General features: G+C 37.1%; 1 protein-coding gene across 1 annotated transcript in view; it reads right to left on the bottom strand.

The window, feature by feature from the left end:
• Positions 1–5452: 5452 nt before the first annotated feature.
• Positions 5453–25866, bottom strand: part of LOC102801776 (N-acetylneuraminate (7)9-O-acetyltransferase-like) — a 68503-nt gene continuing 48089 nt past the window's right edge. The window contains exons 15-20 of the mRNA XM_085496023.1: positions 19783–19862; positions 18628–18732; positions 17595–17735; positions 14289–14366; positions 13982–14074; positions 5453–10397 (exon numbers count right to left, since the gene is read on the bottom strand). Coding sequence (XP_085352149.1) covers positions 10125–10397; positions 13982–14074; positions 14289–14366; positions 17595–17735; positions 18628–18732; positions 19783–19862 — 770 coding nt within the window. The 3' untranslated portion in view covers positions 5453–10124. The remainder of the gene's footprint in view (positions 10398–13981; positions 14075–14288; positions 14367–17594; positions 17736–18627; positions 18733–19782; positions 19863–25866) is intronic.

Genomic DNA, 25866 nt, shown 5'->3' with positions numbered 1-25866 from the left:
TGGTGTCCCGAATCTACAATTTCTTTTCACAAAAATAGTCAACTGCAAAAAGCATCACACTGAACAGTGGATCATGGAGCACATATGAACACCCGACAACCTAAAGTTTAGTGCAAAGAATTTGCCAATTATGTGGGAAAGCTGGACAGAAGGATTCAAATTATATGTTGTCTTAGCAATATCTGATAAAGATGAAAGTGAGAAATGCAAGTTGTTTCTCTACCTCACAGGAAGGGAGGGGCGATATATATATATATATGAAACCATGAAGTTCGATGGACAAGAAGCTGATAGAAAGCTTATATAAGATATCAATAAGATATCATCAATTATTCAACAGCCATTGTAACCCGGATAATGAAACTGTGGGGCGCTTCTTCACCAGAAACCAAGAATTATATATGTCACAGTTTTGAACATCCTGGCCATAATATTGAGAAGTGTACACAGATATGCAGTGTATCAGAGCTGTTCAAAGCTAAAAGCAATCGAGACACAATAATAGTTGTGGCATTGAGGCAAAAGTAGCCTCCACTGGGCAAAATCAATCCCTGCATGCAAATACTGTGGGAGACATTTGTAAATAAGTGTCATAATTGTAAAAAATTAAATCATTTTGCAGCATGCTGTAGAAGTATCCACAGCATTGAAGATCGTTTAAAAGCCTGTGGGTATGAAGACATACAAATTGTAACTTTTACACCAGTGGGAAAACAAATTAGGAAGGTGACGAAAAGGGGCTACATGTAACATAATCCCCATTGGAGTTGGAGCAATATAAATTTACAGACTCTGGAAGATTACTTCTTATGTTCAATAAAGCAATAGTGAAGCCAGTGGGACATATTAAAGTAAAGATGGTGAATTCCAAGAATGGTAAGCGATACATTAGAGTTGCTTACAGTGAGGTGAAGCCAATCACAGCTGAGCAACTAGTAAATGAATATGATGATATATTTGAAGACAATGGAATACTAGCTGCGAAATATCAGTTTGGGTTGGACCTAAGTGTGACACCATGGACAGGTTAACAAAATAGAACATAATAGCACCTGTAACAGAGCCAACAGCATGGGTATCAAGTCTGGAATGCTGAAGAGTATGTCGGAAAAGTATCAGCGCAGACAAGACCAAGAAATAGAAGGTCTGTTTGGTTTTAAATCAATAGTGGATGACATATTGATCTATTGAGAAGGTGACACAGTTGAAGAAGCAATAGCACACCATGATCAGAATTTAAGAGCTCTGATGAAAAGATGCAGAGAGCGCATCTTAATATTTATAAGAGCAAGATCAAAATGAGGCTAAGACTAGTCCCCTTTATTGGGCGCATTATTACAAGCCAAAGACTAAAACCAGATCATGCAGTGTTAGAAAGTGGGTGATGCTGGTTAGACACACATGACAAAGCAATTGAGAAAGTGAAGCAGTTGGTACAGCACATCCAGTATTGAAATGCTATGATGCTCAAGCTGATGCGTCACAATCAGGAATCATACATTCATCATACATTGGAGAAGCCAGAGAATGTATAATGGCCAATTATGACAAGTCGAAGATTTCATAAGTAAGTGTGAAGTGTGTTGTTGACATATGTACCACACGAGGTGCCAGACCGACCAAGGTAGCAATAAGACCAATTTGTCAATGATGGAAGAGATTTGCATCCCAATTTAAATTGATTATCTAGAAAACACCAGAGCAAAAACAATCATCAGAAAGCTCAAAGCACAATTATGTCATCCTAAAATACCTAACACCTGCATCTCAAGAAGCATCAGAAAAAAATGGGATTTTGGGCACATTACACCATCCCCACAAAGCAATGGAAAGGTAAGAAAAAATGCAGAAAGGTCAGAGAAAATCTAAGTTTGCAGGAGCAGAATCATACCTAGCGATGCTTAATTTTAGAAACACTCGTACACAAGGCATGTCTACAATCTAAGCATGGAGATTGAACAACAGGCGGACAAAGACCAATATCGCTGAGATATTACCAAATATTATCTTCAATATATCTTACTTATCAGTCCGAGCAGCGTTTATTTATTTATAAACTACTATTATAATATCGCTGAGAATGCTTCACAACAGAGAAAGCGAAATAAGGCCACCATTACAACAAAACAGCTAAAGATCTGCTGGAATCAATTTCATACAGTAAGGGAAATGTCAACTAAATTGAAAGCAACAGAATGTAAGAAAGCTCAAATCAACAGGCATAAAGATATAAGGTCCTATGAAGTGACAACTGAAGATGGAAGAACATAACCATCATGTGAAAACATCTGCAAAAGACTTCAGAGATTTCAGCATATAGAACATAGCAAGATCCTTGAAAATGTCACACGAGCTATTGTTTCATCCAGTTCATTGACAGAAATGCCTGCAGAGACAATGAAGTCACACACAGAAACTGAACATTAGTTTTAAGATCATAGGAACAATAGTTTTGAGACTATAGAATTATTAATTTAATATTACAGGAAGATTAGTTACGATTTTCCTGTGATTGAATTATTGGTCCTTTCTTAAGGGAGAAATGATGATTGTACTGTTTGTTCAGTATGGACTAAGTGAGCTATAACCTGAATATATTATGTTATGATCCATTATGACTAAGTTGAGTCTGCTGTAGTCTGTACACACTAAACCAGTAGTTATACTAGTATGACGTTTGTATTTATTTCAAGTGAAGTAAAGCTCAAAACAATGACAACGCCTGATGATGGGTGTTCATACGAGGGATATGACATCACATAATTTTTCAGATCTCATACTCCAGCAGTCAAAAAATACTCAATGTATCAAGAACCATATTTAAATATTATAGTAATCGATTTGCACACTCATCGCCTTCACCATGGAATCATTTACCAAACAACATCTACCAAACAACATCCACACAGCACCTAATGTTCAAATCCAAACTTAAAACTCAACAATTGTTTATGTGAAATCATTGAGCTTCACTCATGAATATCAGGCATTATAATATTTATTTTATTAATACAGGATATCAAGTTCAACAGTGTGTGTAAAACATGTTTTGTTTATTTTAAGAGAATTTCGCAAACTTGTATAAGTTAAGGTTGATGTCTAGGATCTAAAAACGGTAGGTTCGGGACAAAAGTGAAGCTGGTATAACACAATTTCTGCTGACCGAAAAAGAATGTACGCAGATTTGATTCATCGCCCAAGTAGTAGAATCAGTAGAGATGGGATGCACGTCCAAAAACATAGTAAACTCTCTCTGTTTAGTGAGACTTCTACCTTATGTCGAAAATAAGGAGAACTCAACATTCACACAGAGATCGAATCCAAAGTTGTATATGGCAGAGGTCTTGTAAAAAACGAATTTAACAATACATCGTTCTCAAATGGATACTCAAAATTCTATAAAAAAACAAAAAAAAAACATGAAAAAGGCGTTCGTTATCGTGTGGGTAAAACCACTACACTCTCGGATGTGTATGGACCAACCTGGACACCAACACGTTTAAACATGTGTTGTTGTTTTTTAAATGGTTATAATCTATGCCTTACTTTATAACTATTTTTTCTTAATAATGTTGGTTCATATGAAGTCAATGCTCCGATACAGTTTGCAGAATTCATGTTCACACTCGCCTAAAAATGACAAAATCCACCCCATTACGTTAGAGGCAAGAATCAATATTTGAAACATAATCTAGAATTTGCTTGGACTTGCAAAAGTCCATTGCAAGCAGGAATATCCAATAGTGATGAATGGCACCCACCATTAAGAGCGATTCTTTTCGAAATGTTCGCAATTTAGTAAAAACAATGTCTACTTGGTGTGTTATTAGAGTGATAAAAATAATGAGTTTCATGTTGAAGATACCAAGTTATCTGAAACGTCCAGTAACTCTGGCTTAACCGGTTTGAGGCTACCTAAATAGCCATTGTTGATCTGAGCATAAGAATAGCCTGTTGAAGATGGAACAGTTCTGGAACTGCAGACACTCCCTTTTCTATTTTTTTCTAATTCTGGATTGTTGGAAAGGGCCCTTGGATGGCCAGCAACTAGTGAGCATTCGAGGAGATTCCAATCCTGACAATACTGGTTATCTCTAAGTGGAAATAACGTTCCTAATCATATATCTGTATACACAGGTCGTTTCTAAAGAGAATTTTTCTGTTTCAAGAATACAAAACAAATGACTGGACAAAAATATTCCACAACAGAAAAATACATCGCACTACATAATCAAATCAACAAGAAAAAGACTTCATGGTATACATGAAGTGATGTCAGGTGTTTTGAAAAGGCATACTTTCCCAAATTTGTAACAAACTCCAACAATCACAGAAATGCCAGGAAGACTAAGATGAGATGGTAAGGCAGCGTCTCCTGGAATCTGGACTAATCCCTCTACCATACACCTTAAACACATTTAGCTGTCTGGACATATTTTATGTGTAGGTAAGCATCATTCGGATCCACATCCGACACACCTAGTAAGACTCTTGGTCGCTAAAATGGATTCAGAGGTGACAAGACACCTGATCTCAAGTCCCGAGATTCCTTTGGAACCAAAAACAGATGTGCATAAAAACTGGGTTTGGTTTTCTACAGAAAATTAGTGCCCTTCGATGCTGATTGTGGAAATGATACATTTCTTTACATTTTACTAGTGATTTCAATAGTCCATAGGTTTCTAATGTTTGTTGCCAGGATTCAAGAAACATTTCTCTAGATTTTCCAGGCCACCTTTTTTTAAATCAAGGGCATTTATATGTATTCCACAAAGTGTTGAATTAGACTGACATTATCACATACCTGTGCTCTGACACAGACAGTGTGTTTATTAATTTGTAACTGATTTTCTCAACTGAGCTTATACACACGAGCAAAGATGGAATGCTATTAGTATGTCTTACAGCATTCAGATACAACAATTGCGTGTCCAAGATAGGAAGCTAGAAGTAAATTGCATGGCTGCTGCTTGGTAATATCTATGAAAATATTAGCCGGTTTTTGAATTGGGATTGATACCAGAGGCAGATACCCACATTACAGCATTTTTTTATTTAATGATGCTATGATGCACGAAGCATGCTACGCCCAGACTGAGGAAACGGTGACATGTATGATTGGGTGTACAGGGATGAGGCAATGAACTTTGGATGGCAAGTCATGTTTGATATCACAGGATTCATGTCCCAGGTGGGTTCACAATGTAGACAGGTTTTGTAAATCTAGACTCCAATATGGGAAACACAATATGGTTTGTGGTTGCTGTAAAGGTCTATTGTAAGCTTGGTAACCATCGGTTGTACCATTAAAATGAGTGAGGGCTATAATTGTGGTGAATATAGCCATATTTGTGTTAAAAATCTATCAGTATTATCCAAGTAGTGGTAGTAATTGACTAGTTATGATGTAAACTAACAATTTGAATGTTAGAAAAGAAACAGTCTAAAAAAGTATTTCCCCAGTACATTTTATTTCACTTAATTTCTAGTACCATGTAATTTTTAACACAACTGTGGGGTTTGTGAAATGTAGCAAGTGTAGATAAAATACATACTAAAGTTGCTTTTGAATATATAACAATAGTAATCATAGTAATGACCATAGTAATCTTCATAAGGAACTCCATGCAATTGGTTGACTGTTCTGTGTCAATTAGAAGTTCCAATCTGATTGGCGCAATGGTAAATGGTATTTTGTAAAGCTCTTTCTGATCGGTTGATTATGTTTAGTCTATGATTGGTAAATTGAAGTCACATGACAACACTATTACTTCCGGTGCTGTGATATTTCTGCACACACTTGAATAACTGCTAATAAACCTGTCAGTAAAGAAGGAAAGCCAAAGGAAAACCCAACAAGAAATCAAAAGTTATATCTTCTGACATCTCATTTTACTGATAGAAGTAGTTATGTCTCTCTATAAAACAAATCGTATAGATGATTGGTAGCAAACATATCAAATCTTATTTTCTTGGAAACATGGATGAAATCAAGGCCATTCGCATTCAGGTCTATTTTATGTAGTAAAACCAGAATAATAAATGTAACAGAAAAAATCAATTATGAAAACGTTGCATTTCAAACCCTTGTCTGATCAATAAAATACACTTGTATATATACACATGCTAACACCTTGCATAAAGCCAGCTTTTACTATGGTTAACACAGACAGGATGGAGGGATATACCGCATGATTACTGCAAGGCTCTGATAGCATAATGAAACTGAACCAGCTTTTGCAATCATGCACCATACAGTCAACCCAGTATACTAGCTAGAAAGAAAGTTTACTGGATCCCAATGTCCATTGTAAAATGTCTGTTGTAAAAGCAAAGTTAATTTTAGAACCAGTTTACTAAATAAAATAATTCAGCAGCCTTATGTCAATAAGTCACTTTGTACATATTACACAAATAAACAAAATCAGAATTTCAAAAAAGTTCATTTACATAAAATAGTAATCTTGTACTTTGTAAAATGTATTCCATAAATTCCCACCATTAATTAACTTGTAATTATATATTCTACAAGCTAATTAATTCATTAATAAATGAGTTTCTATTTTGCTGCACACAGTATTGATTCAGCAATAAAAAAGGAAGACGATTTCATAACCAGTTTATTGTGAGCTCGATTGCAGCATTTTTTCACAGGTTTGTTTACTATATGCACTTAGATGTCTTGTGCTTTCCATTTTGTCAATATTTCGACATATGGATACCAAGATGTCTATGTATTCTACTCTTGAACACCAAGATGTCTTGTGATCCATGTATAGATTCCGTGAGAGAGTACTGCATCAAGGTCTATTAGGCAAAGATGTGTTGTGATCTACGTATGAATACCAAGATATCTTGTGATCCATGTATGAATACCAAGATATCTTGTGATCCATGTAGGAATACCAAGATATCTTGTGATCCATGTAGGAATACGAAGATATCTTGTGATCTTTGTATGAATACCAAGATATCTTGTGATCTTTGTATGAATACCAAGATATCTTGTGATCTATGTATGAATACCAAGATATCTTGTGATCTATGTATGAATACCAAGATATCTTGTGATCTATGTATGAATACCAAGATATCTTGTGATCTATGTATGAATACCAAGATATCTTGTGATCTATGTATGAATACCAAGATATCTTGTGATCTATGTATGAATACCAGCTGCCTCATAGAGAGATTGCTCTATTAGTAGCTCATCTCAAAAATGCTAAAATGAACTGAAAATGCATTTATTGTGTGCTTGGTCATTAAAAATATGACTGTCATTTATGTAAGCGTATACATTACTAATGGAACAAATAGTGTTATGACCATTGATAGTTCTATCATTTACATAAGCAAAGAGGCAACTAATAGAGCAAATACGGTACACATGTACAGCAGCTATGTGTAGAAATACACATAGCTGAAACCCCAACATGGGGAAACAAGATATTAATTCATTAATTGAAAAATCCACTGTAAGTACTAATATTCAAAAAGAGCACCTTTCTTGACCACACATGTATGACATGCAATATATAAGGCCCACACTAGATAATCAATACAAGTTGTTCGCAGGGGCATTTCATCACTTTCCTGTGTTAGAAATGTTTGTAATTATACGAGGTTAACAGTTCTGCAAAATAAACCCAACCGTTTATTGGAAAACCCTTCTCCTACCAATCTTGTACAAAACACTAACATACTCATTCATTGTTTAACATTATAAAAGTTCCTCAATATTATATCCCCTTACATGCAGCATAATAAAACATAATATATTTGATACAAATTGCTTCATTTAAAATAGATAAAATATAAGGGTTGGTAATAGATGAGTTTTGGGTTCCACAGGTTCCCATTTGTTTGATTGCTATGCTACTGAATGGGTTGAATTGAAAATAATTCACTTTCAGTCAGCAGAAAAACGCAATTTTCAGGCAGATATTCAACCTCCGTTTTGTACTGATGATTCTGTATTATAGTCATCTAAGTTACTTTTGAAAGTTGACAAACTTAAATATAGAAAATTTTGGCATCTGTATGTACGGGTACTTTTGTCAAATATTTTGCAGAGACAACATACAAACATATATATTCACCTTGCGTAAAAGTGAGACAAAATTTACACCCCCCCCACTCAGTTGCAAGCATTTTCAGTAATGGTTCAACCATGGAACGCTCCCAGGAACATAAAACTCACCTATTAAAGTGACACACAGATAAAGATCAAGTTGATCACAAGTAGGGGTGGATACAGAATTTTATTCCATTCGCTTATTTTTCTGTAAAATGAATAATAAACCAAATAAATGAAATATGCAAATTGCAATTTCATGAAAACCCATTGAGCTCTGTTATTCACCCCCAACAAGAAAGTGAGTCTAAACAGTTGGTGTCAGGTTTTTTTTCCTGATGCTCTTGTAGTATGTACTGCGTAAATTGAATTGCAAATATTTCCATCCTTACAAACAAGACTCCTAGCTGTTCAACAATGATACAGATTGGAACTAGTTCAATTGATGCATGTCTTTCCAAATAAAAACATACGACTTGTATGTCCTTCGAAGAAAAGTTTCAGTGACACTTTCATTGCATACCACCGTAGTTATATGAATTGCAGACCCTTAATCGTTATATCTACCTTTGTTGTTAGCAATTCCAACTTTGTAAAAATAATAGTCTCTTATATTTCACCAGAAATCATCCCAAACCTTTGAAACAGATGCATTACACTGACAGAAATACAGGGAATCTGATTCATCTTCTAACCTGCATGATGTGATTAAAGATGGTCACGAGAGCGCACTTGTTTACATTTGTTTTATGTGCAGACGTGCTGGTTGGCAGGAACCAGTTTTCAGATCCAAAGATAAAATAATATAAAATAAATGCTATTGAATATACATAAAAAAATACTAACATAAAGGTTGGCAGTCATTGCGTCATGTTATAATATGGGTACCTGCGATGCATACAACGTGTGTAAAATATGTTGTTTAAAATTTGAAGTATGCTCTGTAAGCACATCGTGGTCATGATAAATCGCTAGCTAGTGCTCATCCGTGTCCATATCTGAAATGCATGCAAATGAAGTGATAGCGTGCCAGATAGTGTTTCTGATCACAAAAGAGCAGCATGTTCACAAAAACACTTTTAAAGAAGTTACACGTAATAGTTAAGTTTAGAACCCAAATGCATAAGATTTGAAGCAAATACCTCATCACTATGTTTTCGCAAGTGATATTATTGAGACCATGGAATAATTAAATCCTGCTCATGTCATGCTTGTTTATCTAATAGATACAAGTGCATCAAATTCTTATTACTTTCTTTGAGTTCTTTTCAGCCAAGTACAATTTAATCCTGTTCAATACCCATATACGCCCAAAATCATCTGTTCATGCTGGACCTTCTACATTTCTTCTAAGTACATCCATTGATAAATTCCTTCTACTTTCCTTGTACACATGTGTTTTTGCTTCAATCTAGAGCATATTTCTCCTGTAAGTGTTGCCTTCGCAGCTCATGTGCATGCAAATCATGATCAACCCTTCTCTTTCACAATCCAAGTGAACCCAACTCTTTTCACTTGTTTTACTTTGTAGCTCATATGTGCATGCAATCTTGATTAATCCTTCTTCAAATTTTCTTCTGCAATCCAATCCATTCTTATTCTTACTCTGATCAGCTACCCTTGGAAGAGCATTTGTTTTGTAACCAAGAGATGCTTGATCTTAACTAATTTCAGAAGAGCCCGGACATCTCCTGGTTAATTACCTCTGCACTAGCACCTTTTATGCACCTTAGACGTGCATCTTGATTTATTCCTGCACAACACAGGTGTTATCAGGTTATTTTAACTACTTTTGAACAAGCATCTTCCATGTACCTTAATGCCATCTTGACTGACCAAGTTCACTTTTACCTATCTTTGCTTGAGCATCCTCCATACACCACAGATGTACCAATCTTCATCTAACTTCCTTAGTGTTAGCTAGTTACGTCCCACTGATCCAAGATTCCACTTTACAAATAAAGATGAAGCAAGTAAATAAGATACCAAGCACCCAACTTTGTAGCCACGAACATAAAAGCCTGACATTCCATTAAGTATTGAGTCTTCAAGCTAGAAGCATTGTTTGTTGCTGGAAAGTCTGGTATGCTAAAACTGCAATTATAATAATAACAAACACAGACATCCTTTTCAATAGGAGTTTTAGGTCTTTAGGTACAAAGAACCTCTGTAACAGAACAGTGAGTACAAATATCTCATGTGCGCAGCATACAAATATAAACGACGTCACCAGCAGATTGACAGCCGGGTATCCGGGTATGAGAATTAGGATTCCTTTGGTATCTGCAGCTAACCAAATATGATATTGACCAATAAACAACTATGGGGAAAGAAAAAGAAGCATCAATATAAGGGGTGTTTCGGGATATTGAATTAAGACTCTTGTAGTCTACATCCACACATCACACCCAAACCATTCTAACCATTCAGCACCTGTTCTCAACCCATATCTCATACCAACTTCTAACCATTCAGCACCCACTCTCAACCCCTATCTCTCACACTTCTAACCATTCAGCACCTGCTCTCAACCCATATCTCACCAACTTCTAACCATTCAGCACCCACTCTCAACCCTTATCTCTCACACTTCTAACCATTCAGCACCCACTCTCAACCCCTATCTCTCACACTTCTAACCATTCGGCAGCTGTTCTCACCCCCTATCTCTCACACTTCTAACCATTCAGCACCCACTCTTAACCCCTATCTCTCACACTTCTAACCATTCAGCAGCTGTTCTCAACCCCTATCTCTCGCACTTCTAACCATTCAGCAGCTGTTCTCACCCCCTATCTCTCACACTTCTAACCATTCAGCACCCACTCTCAGCCCCTATCTCTCACACTTCTAACCATTCAGCACCCACTCTTAACCCTATCTCTCACACTTCTAACCATTCAGCAGCTGATATCAACCCCTATCTCTCACACTTCTAACCATTCGGCAGCTGTTCTCACCCCCTATCTCTCACACTTCTAACCATTCAGCACCCACTCTTAACCCCTATCTCTCACACTTCTAACCATTCGGCAGCTGTTCTCAACCCCTATCTCTCACACTTCTAACCATTCAGCAGCTGTTCTCACCCCCTATCTCTCACACTTCTAACCATTCAGCACCCACTCTCAGCCCCTATCTCTCACACTTCTAACCATTCAGCACCCACTCTTAACCCTATCTCTCACACTTCTAACCATTCGGCAGCTGTTCTCAACCCCTATCTCTCACACTTCTAACCATTCAGCACCCACTCTCAGCCCCTATCTCTCACACTTCTAACCATTCGGCAGCTGTTCTCACCCCTATCTCTCACACTTCTAACCATTCAGCACCCACTCTTAACCCCTATCTCTCACACTTCTAACCATTCAGCAGCTGTTCTCACCCCTATCTCTCACACTTCTAACCATTCAGCACCCACTCTCAGCCCCTATCTCTCACACTTCTAACCATTCAGCACCCACTCTTAACCCTATCTATCACACTTCTAACCATTCGGCAGCTGTTCTCACCCCCTATCTCTCACACTTCTAACCATTCAGCACCCACTCTCAGCCCCTATCTCTCACACTTCTAACCATTCAGCACCCACTCTTAACCCTATCTCTCACACTTCTAACCATTCGGCAGCTGTTCTCAACCCCTATCTCTCACACTTCTAACCATTCAGCACCCACTCTCAGCCCCTATCTCTCACACTTCTAACCATTCGGCAGCTGTTCTCACCCCTATCTCTCACACTTCTAACCATTCAGCACCCACTCTTAACCCCTATCTCTCACACTTCTAACCATTCAACAGCTGTTCTCACCCCTATCTCTCACACTTCTAACCATTCAGCACCCACTCTCAGCCCCTATCTCTCACACTTCTAACCATTCAGCACCCACTCTTAACCCTATCTCTCACACTTCTAACCATTCGGCAGCTGTTCTCACCCCCTATCTCTCACACTTCTAACCATTCAGCACCCACTCTCAGCCCCTATCTCTCACACTTCTAACCATTCAGCACCCACTCTTAACCCTATCTCTCACACTTCTAACCATTCGGCAGCTGTTCTCAACCCCTATCTCTCACACTTCTAATCATTCAGCACCCACTCTTAACCCCTATCTCTCACACTTCTAACCATTCAGCAGCTGTTCTCAACCCCTATCTCTCTCACACTTCTAGCCATTCAGCACCCACTCTCAGCCCCTATCTCTCACACTTCTAACCATTCAGCACCCACTCTTAACCCTATCTCTCACACTTCTAACCATTCGGCAGCTGTTCTCAACCCCTATCTCTCACACTTCTAATCATTCAGCACCCACTCTTAACCCCTATCTCTCACACTTCTAACCATTCAGCAGCTGTTCTCAACCCCTATCTCTCTCACACTTCTAGCCATTCAGCACCCACTCTCAGCCCCTATCTCTCACACTTCTAACCATTCAGCACCCACTCTTAACCCTATCTCTCACACTTCTAACCATTCGGCAGCTGTTCTCAACCCCTATCTCTCACACTTCTAACCGCTCGGCAGCTGTTCTCAACCCCTATCTCTCACACTTCTAACCATTCAGCACCCACTCTTAACCCCTATCTCTCACACTTCTAACCATTCAGCAGCTGTTCTCAACCCCTATCTCTCTCACACTTCTAGCCATTCAGCACCCACTCTCAGCCCCTATCTCTCACACTTCTAACCATTCAGCAGCTGTTCTCAACCCCTATCTCTCTCACACTTCTAGCCATTCAGCACCCACTCTCAGCCCCTATCTCTCACACTTCTAACCATTCAGCACCCACTCTTAACCCTATCTCTCACACTTCTAACCATTCGGCAGCTGTTCTCAACCCCTATCTCTCTCATACTTCTAACCATTCAGCACCCACTCTTAACCCTATCTCTCACACTTCTAACCATTCGGCAGCTGTTCTCAACCCCTATCTCTCACACTTCTAACCATTCGGCAGCTGTTCTCACCCCCTATCTCTCACACTTCTAACCATTCAGCACCCACTCTTAACCCCTATCTCTCACACTTCTAACCATTCAGCAGCTGTTCTCAACCCCTATCTCTCACACTTCTAACCATTCAGCACCCACTCTCAGCCCCTATCTCTCACATTTCTAACCATTCAGCTGCTGTTCTCAACCCATATCTCCCCAACTTCTAACCATTCAGCACCCACTCTCAACCCCCATCTCTCACACTTTTAACAATTCAGCACCCGCCCGCATCCCATATCTCACCAACTACTAACCATTCAGCACCAACTCTCAAACTATTAATCACCTACTCCCAATCCCTTCATACCCGCTTTCATACTTCCTCACCTTCTAAACCAATCCTTTAGCCTCTTGTAACCTATTGAACATCCATTAAACCCATTTCTTCACCCCCATGTAGACCATTTAACAGCCTCTCAAAACTATTCCTCACCAACTTCTATTCCCACCTATTTAACACCCACTCTGAACCCATTCCTTGCCTACTTTTAACCCATTCCTTGCCTACTTTTAACCCATTCCTTGCCAACTTTTAACCCATTCCTTGCCAACTTTCAACCCATTCCTTGCCCACTTCTAGACCACTCCACACCCTCTAAAACCATTCCCAGGGCTTATACTTTGCAGATGACATTTTAAAGGGCAAAATTTATAAAAGGGCCTTGGCATAAAGGAATAATATAGTGAATATCAAAGGGCTCCAAGTCAAACTTATTTGGACTTCAATGTCTCTGAAGTTCAAGCCCTGAATTTCTTATCAATTTCTAGACCATTTCACAATTTTTTCTAACCCATTCTACAGCCACTCTTTTCTTTTCTTACCCACTCCTAATCCATTTCACATTCACTCTCAAACCACTCCTCAATGCCCGAGATAATTTTCCCTTTGGTGTACTCGCCTCTAATGATATCTTTCCAAACCATGCAAAAAATGTACTGTATCTGGTTCTGAGTCTTCCTGGAACATTGCGCAGTAAAATAAAACCAATCACCTGGCAACAACAAAATAATGCAAACTGATGAGCAATAGTACCCCCTACAGTTGAATTTTTAAATATTGTGCGGATGATTTGAATCTGATTAAGGTTTCACATCAGTTTTTCATTACTCGCTTTGAGGTAACCAATTAGGCTGATAGCAACACTGTACATACTATTCCCCATGATGCAATTGTTCTTTGAGGAGTACAAAATGGAGTTCACTTACCGGCAGTGGGCTAATATAAGAGTGTGTTTGGTTACAGTCTGGCTTGGTAGGACATAGCAATGCAAATGCTGTATAAACCTACATGCAGAACAAAAAAAGAATGTGAACAGTTTGACACACGTTTCCATGGCAACAGTCTTATGGATTAATACTTATGAATGAATACTGCTGTCTGATATTGTTTAAAGTGCCTGTGCAATGCCCACCCTCACGTTTCCCATTTTAGATCTGTGTCCCACTGAAATTGATTATTGATTTTTTTGCTAAAATGATTACTCATATCCAAGTAAATTTGGGATATTTGTCGTGTTGTAGCCACGCCCACCTATCCCGAAACGGTCGTCTGTTTCCGGATTTCCGACTCTCGCCGAAAGTGCGCCACCAAATGCCAAAATGTGAGAGGAAGTCATACCCCTGAGCCGTAATAACACTGGTCATTCAGTATACTTTTAAACGATATACATTTTTCGGTCTGCGTTTTTTTCTTCTTCTTTTTTTGTCTATTTTATTTTTTTTTGAGAGAGTTTTTAGATGTTGTGTTGTGGGCAGTTGCAGTGAAACGTAGTCACAGTGTAAGTATTCACACGTTTCTAATCGATCCGAAGGTGCGACATCAGTGGAAGAAAGCCACTTAACCTCAGATTCCTTTTTTTGTGGAAAAACTGTCCTCGTCCATGAAAAAAACAACTAGGTTTAAAGAGAAACGCCGACAACATATACATGGCGCAACACTTTTGAAAGAAATAGATTACGGACCATGATCACCGAGGCGGATTTCAGAAGAGAGAGAGACGTCCGGCAAGTGTTTCAAATGAGTTGACTTTTTTGCGATCCTGATTATCGTTTTATAGAGACCATTTAGTCCCTGTTAAGTAAAAGGTAGCAATAATTTTGACAGTGACACGAAAATGAAGCGTCGGACAAACAGGAAATTACACAGCCCTTACACACTGCTAATTGTTTTCATTTTCAAAGGCTAAAAGTTTCTGAATTGTTTGGTGATTGGTGTTGAATGTCGAATTCACACCTCTGTTCTTTTTTTTACCTCCATGCTTGCAGCTTGATCTGCGTAATAATTTATGAAATAAGAATCCGGGCTTGGTCAATGTGTTTCCACCAAATAAAGTTTTAATATGATGTTATAATTATGACAATCACGGCATGGATCACGCTAACTCGAATCTGTATGTGTGTCGATCTCGATTATTTTTGTTATCCAATTAAACGCCGCTTTTAACGCACTTGCCCTCGTCGTGACCCGACGCGTTCACCTATTTCAACAAAATTTCAATTTATTTCCACGCGGCTGTCATTTAATTAGTAACTGTGATTTTTCGTTTTTTTAATTATTTTATAGTGATCACTATAGTCTAATGTTTAGAATGTCAAAATATGTTCTCTTTTATTTTAATTTTGAAAGTTTTACTCAGACGATCGATGAAATAAAACAGTGTAGTGACGTGCCTAGTAACCTGCTAACGAGATAATTCCGACGTCAAATTCTATTTTGTCCAGCAACAGTGTACAAACGTGCGCCGGTGACGATCACGGTGACCAGCTACACCAGAACGGACATATTTCGCATCTAACTCAACCTCATGCAACAAAAAATGATACTATGTATTCACTATGGTCCATTCCTCCTCGACGAACAAGTACATAAGTAAAAATTTAGTCAAAGACGAGAAAACTGCACAAGAAATTTGCCTTATTTACACGTATCGGCAATGCAAGCTGCCATGCGACTTCCCCTTCTGACGTCACAAGGGGAATTTCTGTATGCAAATAAGAAGCTAATGAGGAGCCTCGTTTTAAAATACACAAAAATAAAGTTGCCGTAGATTGAGTTTAAAACACATTTTTTCACTCAAATAAAATAATTCATGCTTAGAAACATAAAAATAATAATATTTATGTATCAATGGATAATTTTAGGCGTGAAAATAGCAGCCATTTCACAGGCACTTTAAGTGCAAATTGCAAGGACAAGTGCTGATATTTTGACACCATTTCCATGTTTGGGATTATGTGATGAGGTTTTGTGACCATCTTCATTTTATAATGGCATTATGATAGTGCCTGTGTGCAATCAGCCCAGGTCTAATCAAGGTTGCCCCAAAGTCGCATACATTAGTGAATAAATACATCTCAGCCAGTTGAATTGCCCTTCCTGTTGAGTTTATGGCACAATCACCCAGAGTTGAGGTCAACTCGTTTTGATGTTCAACCCCCAGGTAAAATTTGAACTAGAGTCAACCGATCATAATTTTTGATGCAACAACTATTACAATATCAGTGACCAGTTTGATAATATAAACACACTTGAAATACACTTTTTGAGGTAAGGACAACAATCTAGAAGTCTCATCACACATCATATTTTACAAGAACAAACTTTTACTTGAATAAATACAAACAAACAACAAACAGAGGAAATACCTGATGTATATTCAAATTGAAATTAGGCCAACATTTTTTGAAAGCTTTTATATAGAGAATAAGACGCATTTAGAATTATTTCTTGCTCAAATTACGAAAACCAAAAATTTAAGTTGATGTATGAGATGTACCATTTCATTCAACATTACTGATATAGTACAGATTATTATTACATTATGAATATGTATGATGTCATTAAATGGATCAGTAGCGAGAGACGTATTTATGAGTGTTGTCATTTCTTTGTGCAGGTAGTAAACATCTCTTGGATTCCTAACAAAGCATTAAAAATCCAAAGTACTGAAGAATCTGAATTGAAAGCCAAGGCTTCTATTAAAATGGTACAATGCAACAGAAGGGGTGTGGTTTCCATTAGAGCATCTACACATATGAGAAATGATGAATTTGTGGTTCTCAATTGTTAAAAAAGGGTTTGGCTTCAATTAGTGAAGCGGCTTCTAATACAGATTTTACAGTAATGCATACGAGCATGAAGAGTCTGTTGGTAGCATTTAACCAATGCTATTTCATTTGCATGTTATTGAGCAAATGAATGATATCTCATATTTATTATTGGTGCACTAGAGCCCGTTAAAATGTTGCCATAACTAAAAGACAAACACAGATAAAGAAATCAAAGATATTCATTAACAGACTATGGCTTCCTGTAAATATACACTGTAAAAGGTTTAATTTTCGCTTTCGTTTTCACAACTTAATGGATTACATTTTGTGAAAGTACCTGTGAAATTGTCATTGGTACATTTTCACAGACTCACAAAATTGGTGACAATCCTTTCAACCATTTACAGTGGGTTGAACTCTATAATACGCTTTCAAATCTAAGTAAACTATGCATGTACTTACAGAAACTAAACAGAAACCAAGAAATAAGAGTAAATGAAATCCAATACCGCTGCATATATCTACATTTTCCTCGTCACCAACAGGTTTGTATTTCTTCACAGTAAGATAAAGGAAAGCAAAAATCATCCCAACAGGAACAATCTACAAACCAAAAAATAACAATAACATGTGTGTTGTTTATTACGCCATCTTTGACAACATAAACCTCACAGATATTTTGATGAATACCTGTGGACAATGGAAAATTATAAAATTAAAATTATAGAAATAGAAAACTTTAAAAAAAAAGTTACAAATTCATAAATGGACAATGTTTGAACTCATTAATAAGAAATTTTATTTGAAGAGGAATTTAGAAAAATCCTGGGAAGTAAAAAAGGAAGTTGCAAAGTTTCATGGGAACTAAAGATGATTTTGCAGATGCATGGGAATCAAAGAGCAAGTTGCAAAGACTCATGGGAAGTGAAGTGAACACAGCAAAGTCTCAAGGAAAGAGAAGGGGAAGTTGCAAAGTCTCATGGGAATTAAAAAGAAAGCTGCAACGACTCATGGGAAGTACAAAGGAAGCTGCAAAGTCTCATGGGAATTAAAAAGGAAGCTGCAAAGACTCATGGGAATTAAAAAGGAAGCAGCAAAGTCTCATGGGAATTAAAAAGGAAGCTGCAAAGTCTCATGGGAATTAAAAAGGAAGCTGCAAAGTTTCATGGGAATTAAAAAGGAAGCTGCAAAGTCTCATGGGAATTAAAAAGGAAGCTGCAAAGTCTCATGGGAATTAAAAAGGAAGCTGCAAAGTTTCATGGGAAGTAAAAAGGAAGTTGCAAAGTCTCATGGGAATTAAAAAGGAAGCTGCAAAGTTTCATGGGAAGTAAAAAGGAAGTTGCAAAGTCTCAAGGAAGGTAAAGAGGAAGTTGCATTTTCTCATGGGAGTTAAAAAGGAAGTTGCAAAGTCTCATGGGAAGTACAGCAAAAATTATGATGGTTACATATAATACACTATGCCAATGAGTGTTTTGAAAATAATTACAATACTTACAAATCTGTCGAGCTGCCATCGGAACCACCATTCATAGAGTCTACCATCTGTAGTTACACAGAGTGTTTTTAAAGGCCACCAATCAAATACGTTATAAAAAAATACCTAGAGTCCAAGAAAAATGATATGCAGATTAGTTTTATTCAATAACAATTGAAAAAGGTAAAGATGACTTACATGATTGTGAGCAAAATATAGAAGACACTACATTTAGGCTGATAGGTTTGACAAAATACTTAGTTATATACTGAAAAATGACTAATTTTTACTGATTTACCATTTCAGGCATATTCAGAGGGTTTTACATTCACGGTTTTATCATTTAGATAATGTGTTCTTTGTTAAATTTTACATATTCACTGGGTTTTACGTTAGCGCATTTTCCAGTCAGTGAAATAAGCAAAATTAAAACTCAGTGAATAATTAACACTTTTACAGTAATTGCATGTTAGTTGAAATAATGGCATTAGTCACTGTTTATTTCATTCAAAGCTCAGCTAATTAGTTATAGCACTATGATGATGATATCTATAGCTGAATTTCAAAAAAGATGTAGAATCTGTGACAAGCACTAGAAGAGAGCACTCTCGGATATTTGCAAGTTTTACAGGGAATCTATTGTAATATTGTGTTAACTACAGGAAGACAAGTATTTCTGGGATAAACAGACAACTTTCATCAGAATCGAAGGTATCGGTGATGAAGTGATTTTTTTCAGGTCGGTAACCTGTCGTTGTTACTTCACCCTTTACGATCATCAGTAATGAACTAAATTACAAAACTCTATGGTCATCACCTCACTCCTCAACATTTTATAAAATGGTTGTCTAGGAATAAGATACATGTACTGAAGTGACAGTCAGAAGCTAGTCTTCAAATTGCTGTTTTTTTCATAAAAATTGAAAGGAGGAGAGAATGTTGGCAGTAAAATTTTTTCAGAAAGGTCATGTTTCCCCTAGTAAGATGATTACCAGAAGGTTTCTAGGTAGATAGTAAGCAAGGAGATGGCAACCAGGGAGATGGCTTCATGAGAATAGTTACGAATCAGCTTATTGCTCAGTTGTTTGTCTGTCGGGGGAGGAGGTTTGTGATCTTAAGATGCCAAAAAAAGAATTCCTGCAAAATTAGACTTGCTTAACTTTTGACCAAACCTACCTCAGACAGTGAGAGTGTAACAATAATGCCAATCAAACCAACAAACTTGAATACCATCCAGACATAATGGGAAGAATTTTCTGAAAAAGATGGAGAATGTTAGAACAGCATAAGCATGTCAAGGAAATTGGAACAAATTCTAGTGTAACAGTACATGATGCCAGGATCCTGCAAACACCTAATATGATACTGCTTGTACAGAAAATTAATACAATTGCAGATGTAATACATTAAGTGTTAACCTTTCCACCACCTGACTTTCTCGTCCAAATGTCTACACTCTTTTTATAATCTTCAATATTTCTGGAAATAATCCCTAATTTTAGAGCCAACAGATGTTTTTTTAATTAACTATCAGTTTTTACTCAAAAAGTTTGGCTATTTTTGTCTCAATCGTCTGAAGAAAAGTGCAGACTATAAACAAGACTATTTTGTGAATTAGTGATGAAAAGAGGGAACTGGTGGTGAAAAGGTTATGGCAATGTTACATTGAATGTAAAAATATAAAAAGGTGTGAGCAAAATGCATGCAATTGGTATAAACACACAAATTAAGGGCCGCCAGTCAGCCAACATCAATCAGTCAACTGTTGAAACAATATTGAATCTTTACAGGATAACTGATTCATAGTACAGAGTACAATCTATATATATTAGAGTCTATCCAAAATTATTTAAATCTGAACAAGCACTTATAGAAGAGTTTTGACTGTACTCGTGGCATCATGTCTACTGTTTAGTACATTTGTCAGAATTTATGTTATTCTGAGACACAAATTTAGACTAAATTTGGAGAAAACTTTTTAGTTATTTTTTTTTCAAAAAAAAACAATTGAAATGGTACAGAGTGCACAGTGTCTAAGCTGTAACTTGCATTGGTATTGACATGGGGTAATCAAAATACACGTTTTGATTCTGAAGGAATTTAAAAAAAAATTTTTTTTTTTCCTACTGTAGAATACTTTATTTTCGCTTGGAATTTATTTTCGCTATTTTCGCTTTAGGGATGATTCCGTAAAAATAAAATCCAGTGAATATACTTTTTTTCCTATATTTCACATTCAATTAATCAAAAATCAGTGAAAATAAATTCCATAAAGAACGCCCAAAAAGCCTTTTCAGCGAAAATTAATTCCAGCGAAAATAAAGTATTCCACAGTAAATAGCTGCATCCCCTAGATATTTGTGTATGCGAAAGAAGGCGAGTAATTCATTTCCACCATGATACTGCTTCAACATCATTCCTCACTGCAACTCTAAAATACGTTATTTAAGATGGAATTAATTTTCACTGAAAAGACTTTTTGGGTGTTTTGTATGGAATTTATTTTCACTGATTTTTGGTGAGTTGAATGTAAAATATAGAAAAACAGGTATATTCTCTGGATTTTGTTTTCTCAGATTCACTCCTTCAGCGAAAAAAGCAAAAATTAATTCCAAGCGAAAATGAAGTATTTTATATAGCAAGTATCTTTCATAGCAAGATTTAAATTCAATTTATGTTTATTTTGACCATTACTTTCCGGTTCATACAAGTTTCAGCTTAGTTAATGTGCAGAAAAAACACAAACATCGTAATTGATAAATGAATGGACAAGAACCTTAAACCCGCCAATGTTAATAGCGAAAAATAGAATGATAATTTATAATTTTCTTTCTACACCGTGTTAACACTTTCACCACATTCACACTATAGGTGTGGAAGAGCATCCTTGTTCCCACCGAACTAAGTGTGATCACCTGAGTTTTTGTTTTTTTGTAAGTTAGTAGAATCTGAAAACTTGTTTTTTGGGACCAGAAATATTATTTTGTTTACTACCTTCTTCATTGAACATATAACATAGCAGATATTGAAATTTCAAGCGACTATGAAATTTTGAAATGATTACAATGATTGGAAATTATATCACACATGGCACAGCAGGACAATAGTGGAAATTTCAGGAAGGTCATGACTAATAGACTTTTAGTAAGAAATTCCCTGAAATTTGGCTGAATTATTCCTTGTGGTTGTCTGTTTCAAGTTTCAAAGAAAAACATGAGCTACAAGAACTTGTCAACGTCAACAAACCTTAAATGACAAGCATTGATAATGCATAGTCCCCGTTAAGTATTAGCTGTAATCAATGTAAATGTTCAGTACATGTAGAAATGAATGATCAATATTTTTTTAACACTAACACAGATTATAGATTGTGTTAATGTCAGTATAGTACCTACATGGAAACTTTGAACTGAATTGGACTATATCTTACAGAGGAAATAGCATGAAAGACAAACGCAGCCAGTTGGGTATTGTATCTCTAAAAGTATCTCTAAAAGAAATATGGCTTGCACCGTAACCTAATATGTAAGGTCATCATACAAAGTTTGATTGAAAATGCCCTATTCAACTTTGAACTTCAGGCAATATTGCCCTGTTCAGCTCCAAGAAACAGTTTCGAACATGTTACAGAATGATATTTTACGTTTTTTTGACAAAACATGTTCCGGACATGTTACAGACTGATTTTAAGATATTAAACAAAATGGCCGCCATTTTGACAAATTTGATCAAAACAAAACATGGTGTTGTGTTATCTTGAAGTATAGTACCTATGAACAAACTTTGAACTGAATCAGGCCATATCTTATAGGAGGATCAGCATGAAAACAGAAAAAAACAAAATGGCCGCCAGTCGGCCATCTTGGACCGAATCTCAAAAAAAAGTGACGTGCACCTATAACTCAATATGCATAATTACCATACAAAGTTTGATGGAAATCGCCCTGTTTAGCGCCAAGAAACAGTTCCGGACACGTTTAAACATCAGAATTTAGCAAATTTGCGGGACAAAATGGCTGCCAGTCAGCTATATTTAATCGAATTATGAAAATTGGCGTGCATATGTCATCATACATTGTCTGTATACCAAGTTCGAATGACATCGGTCAAAGGGTGTCCGAGAAATGGCTCCAGACAGACACACGAATGGACAGAACCAAAATTAATAGTCCCCATTTTCAGACTACTGAAATATCAATTGAGAGTGAGAAAAGCACTCAAATTTTTTTTCTCTCCTTGAAATAGTTTTACATTCTCAACCATCATGGCATCCTCCATGCTGACTATGGTAATTGGAACAGTGGATGTTTTTAATGGATTTAAAACTTGTATGACAATGCTGATCCTTGATATGAAATTTGAATATGAGGAGCATGAGGACTATGCCATTTCGCATTAGATACATCAAGGATCACATACAATCACATAGAATACATTGTGCAATCTACATTTACGATACATCAGAGAAACATACTGGCACTACAGGCAGTACCCATGTGTTATGTACTTCCCTTAGAGATACAATTCTGACTTTCTAATTTAAAGCAGGGGAGTTGTAACCTGCGCATGCGTCAGATGGCTGTAGTGCGTCTTTGCTTGCAAACAAGCGTCTGCCCATGAGCCTTTGCGTTTTTAGCATGTGTTGTTATGGTAACTTAGGACTCAATTCCATCGTGTGCAGGTGATGACCCTTCTGTTCTAATAAAAAAAAGGATAATCTCTATTCTTTACAGTGCCTGTGCAATGCCCACCCACACGCTTCCCATTTTAGATCTGTGCCCCACTGAAATGGGCAGTTATTGATTTTTTTGCTGAAAATGATTACTCGTATCTAAGTAAATTTGAGATATTTCCTGTGCGCCCACCTATTCTGAAACGGTCGACTGTTTACAGATTTCCGACTCTCGCCGAAAGTGCGCCACCAAATGCTAAAATATGAGAGGAAGCCATACCCCTGGGCCGTACTTTTATATCACTGTGTCATTCAACATACTTTTAAACGATATACATTTTTTGATCGGCGTTTCTTTTCTTTTTTTGTCTATTTTATTTTATTTTTGAGAGAGCGAATTTTTAGAAGTTGTTTTCACAACAAACATTTATGGGCGGTTGCAGTAATGCGTATAGTCATAGTGTAAGTACACGTATTTACACGTTTCCAATCGATCCGAAGGTGCGAAATTGGTGGACGAAAGCCGTGGAAATAACGAGAAAAGGTTGGGGTGGACTTCCTCCTTACAGCGTCATATGTAGTGTCCACTTCACCTCAGATTCTTTTTTTCAAAAAACTGTCCTTGTTCATGACAAAACAACTAGGTTTTAACGAGAAACGCTGACAACTTAAACCTGGCGCAATACAAAACGTTTCCGAAAAAATAGATTCCGGACCAGCCCATGATCACTGAGGCAGATTTCAGAAGGGAGAGAAACGTTGTGTAAGTGTTTCAAATGATTTGATTTTTTTTTGCGATCTTGATTATCGCTTTATAGAGACCACCCATGTTATGTAAAATGTAGGAGTAATTTTGATAAAGACACGAAAAGGAAGCGTCGGACAAACAGGAAATTACGCAGCCCTCAGGTTGTTTTTATTTTCGCAGGCTGAAGTGTCTGAATTGTTCGGTTATTGGTGTTGAATGTCGAATTCACACCATTGTTGTCTTTACTTGCAGCTTGATCGACGGAATAAGAATCCGGGCTTGAGCTGTCAATGTATTTTTTTAATATGATGTCATAATCATGAAAATCACGCTAAATCCACTCTGAATTTGTCTTTATGTGAGTCGCTCTCAATTATTTTTGTTATCCAATTAAACGCCGCCATTCACGCACTTGTCCCCGTCATGACCTGACGCGTTCACCAATTACAACAAATTTATTTCCACGTGGCAGTCATTTATTTAGTAACTGTGTTTTGTCGTTTTTTTTTAATTATTTCTCTATTTTTATTGATCACTATAATTTAATGTATAGATGCATGTTCGTGGGCAGTCAGAGTGAATTTTTTTTTTTTTTTTTTTTTTTGCTTTTCTTACCCAGACAGTTTTGGCTAGATAGTGTTGAAATTTCGGAGCATTGTTAATGCTGGAACCTGCCCAAAAATGAATTTTAAAATATAGGGAATCGAGGCACGCGTACATGTATGTGATTAAAAGTCCAGAAAGTTTGTTTACGTTGCTCTTTGATTGACAAGTCACTGTTGATGTTATATGCAAATGAGTTGCTGGCCTCAGTTACAGTGCGGCGATGTGTAACTTCCTGTCCGCGACCCTGTTTAACTTACCTCAAAGCACTATCAACTAGTCTTGCAAACTACAAAAAAAAGACAAGACGTAGACGCTTCTAGCATGCAAGCGGAATACAAAAAACATACAGTTGTAAATGATAAGTAAACTTTTTCACCCTTATCTCGCAACATGTCGACAACTTCTAGCCTAGCAGCTTCCAGTGGAGTACTATTAAATATTTTTTTTTCACGCATTTTTTTCTCCAAAGGCATTATAAAACTGACTAATTATACATTTGTCGTTTTGCTGTAACGATCACTAATAGCATTGCAATGTAGTAATGGATAAACACCTTTCAGACCATTGCGATAACTAACTTTTCAGTGGCAAAATACACAAACGTGAAATGCCCGGTTACTTAAAAATAAAAAATACCCCGAAAATTACAGAAACATCAGCAACGAGATGCTGTTTTTAAACACCGCGGAAAAATCGTGCACTCTGCGATGCCATCTCAATACCTAATACTCAGAAACCCCCTTGTCAGCTAGCATGCATCTGTAGCGATGTCGCAAAGTACGTTGTACGGCCGTGCTCAGCGACTCTATGAATGAGGTATTTCCAGAGGTCAGGGTTCGTTTTAATTTTTATCGACCCGTCTCGTCTGCTCGTAGTTAAATGAAGCCTGTTTCGGTTTACAATAGTTGTCTTCCATTTCGACTTTTTCTCACCGGCGTTTGAGCGATTGAGTACAAAAACTGTCAAAATATTACGACCCATTTCAACCTGGCCGTCTAACTTCGCACGGTCCATTTCACCGGAGATCGTGAAAAACTGCGTCATACAGAATATTTTGTAAAGGTTTGAGGAAAGGTAAATTTAGACTCAACCCACCCAATGGGGATCACTATGTTTGTACACAATGTATAACTGTATGAATATCTCATCGGCTTTACGTAATCCATTGTGCCCCTCCCTAAGTGGAAAAGATAACATGACGCCATGACAGTTTTCACACAAGGTTTTGACTCCG

Source organism: Saccoglossus kowalevskii, chromosome 22 (assembly GCF_978046115.1).
Source record: "Saccoglossus kowalevskii chromosome 22, keSacKowa6.1, whole genome shotgun sequence".
Classification (NCBI taxonomy): Eukaryota; Metazoa; Hemichordata; class Enteropneusta; family Harrimaniidae; genus Saccoglossus; species Saccoglossus kowalevskii.
The sequence above is the reverse complement of the archived record's forward strand: the minus strand, read 5'-3'. Positions and strand labels throughout refer to the sequence as shown.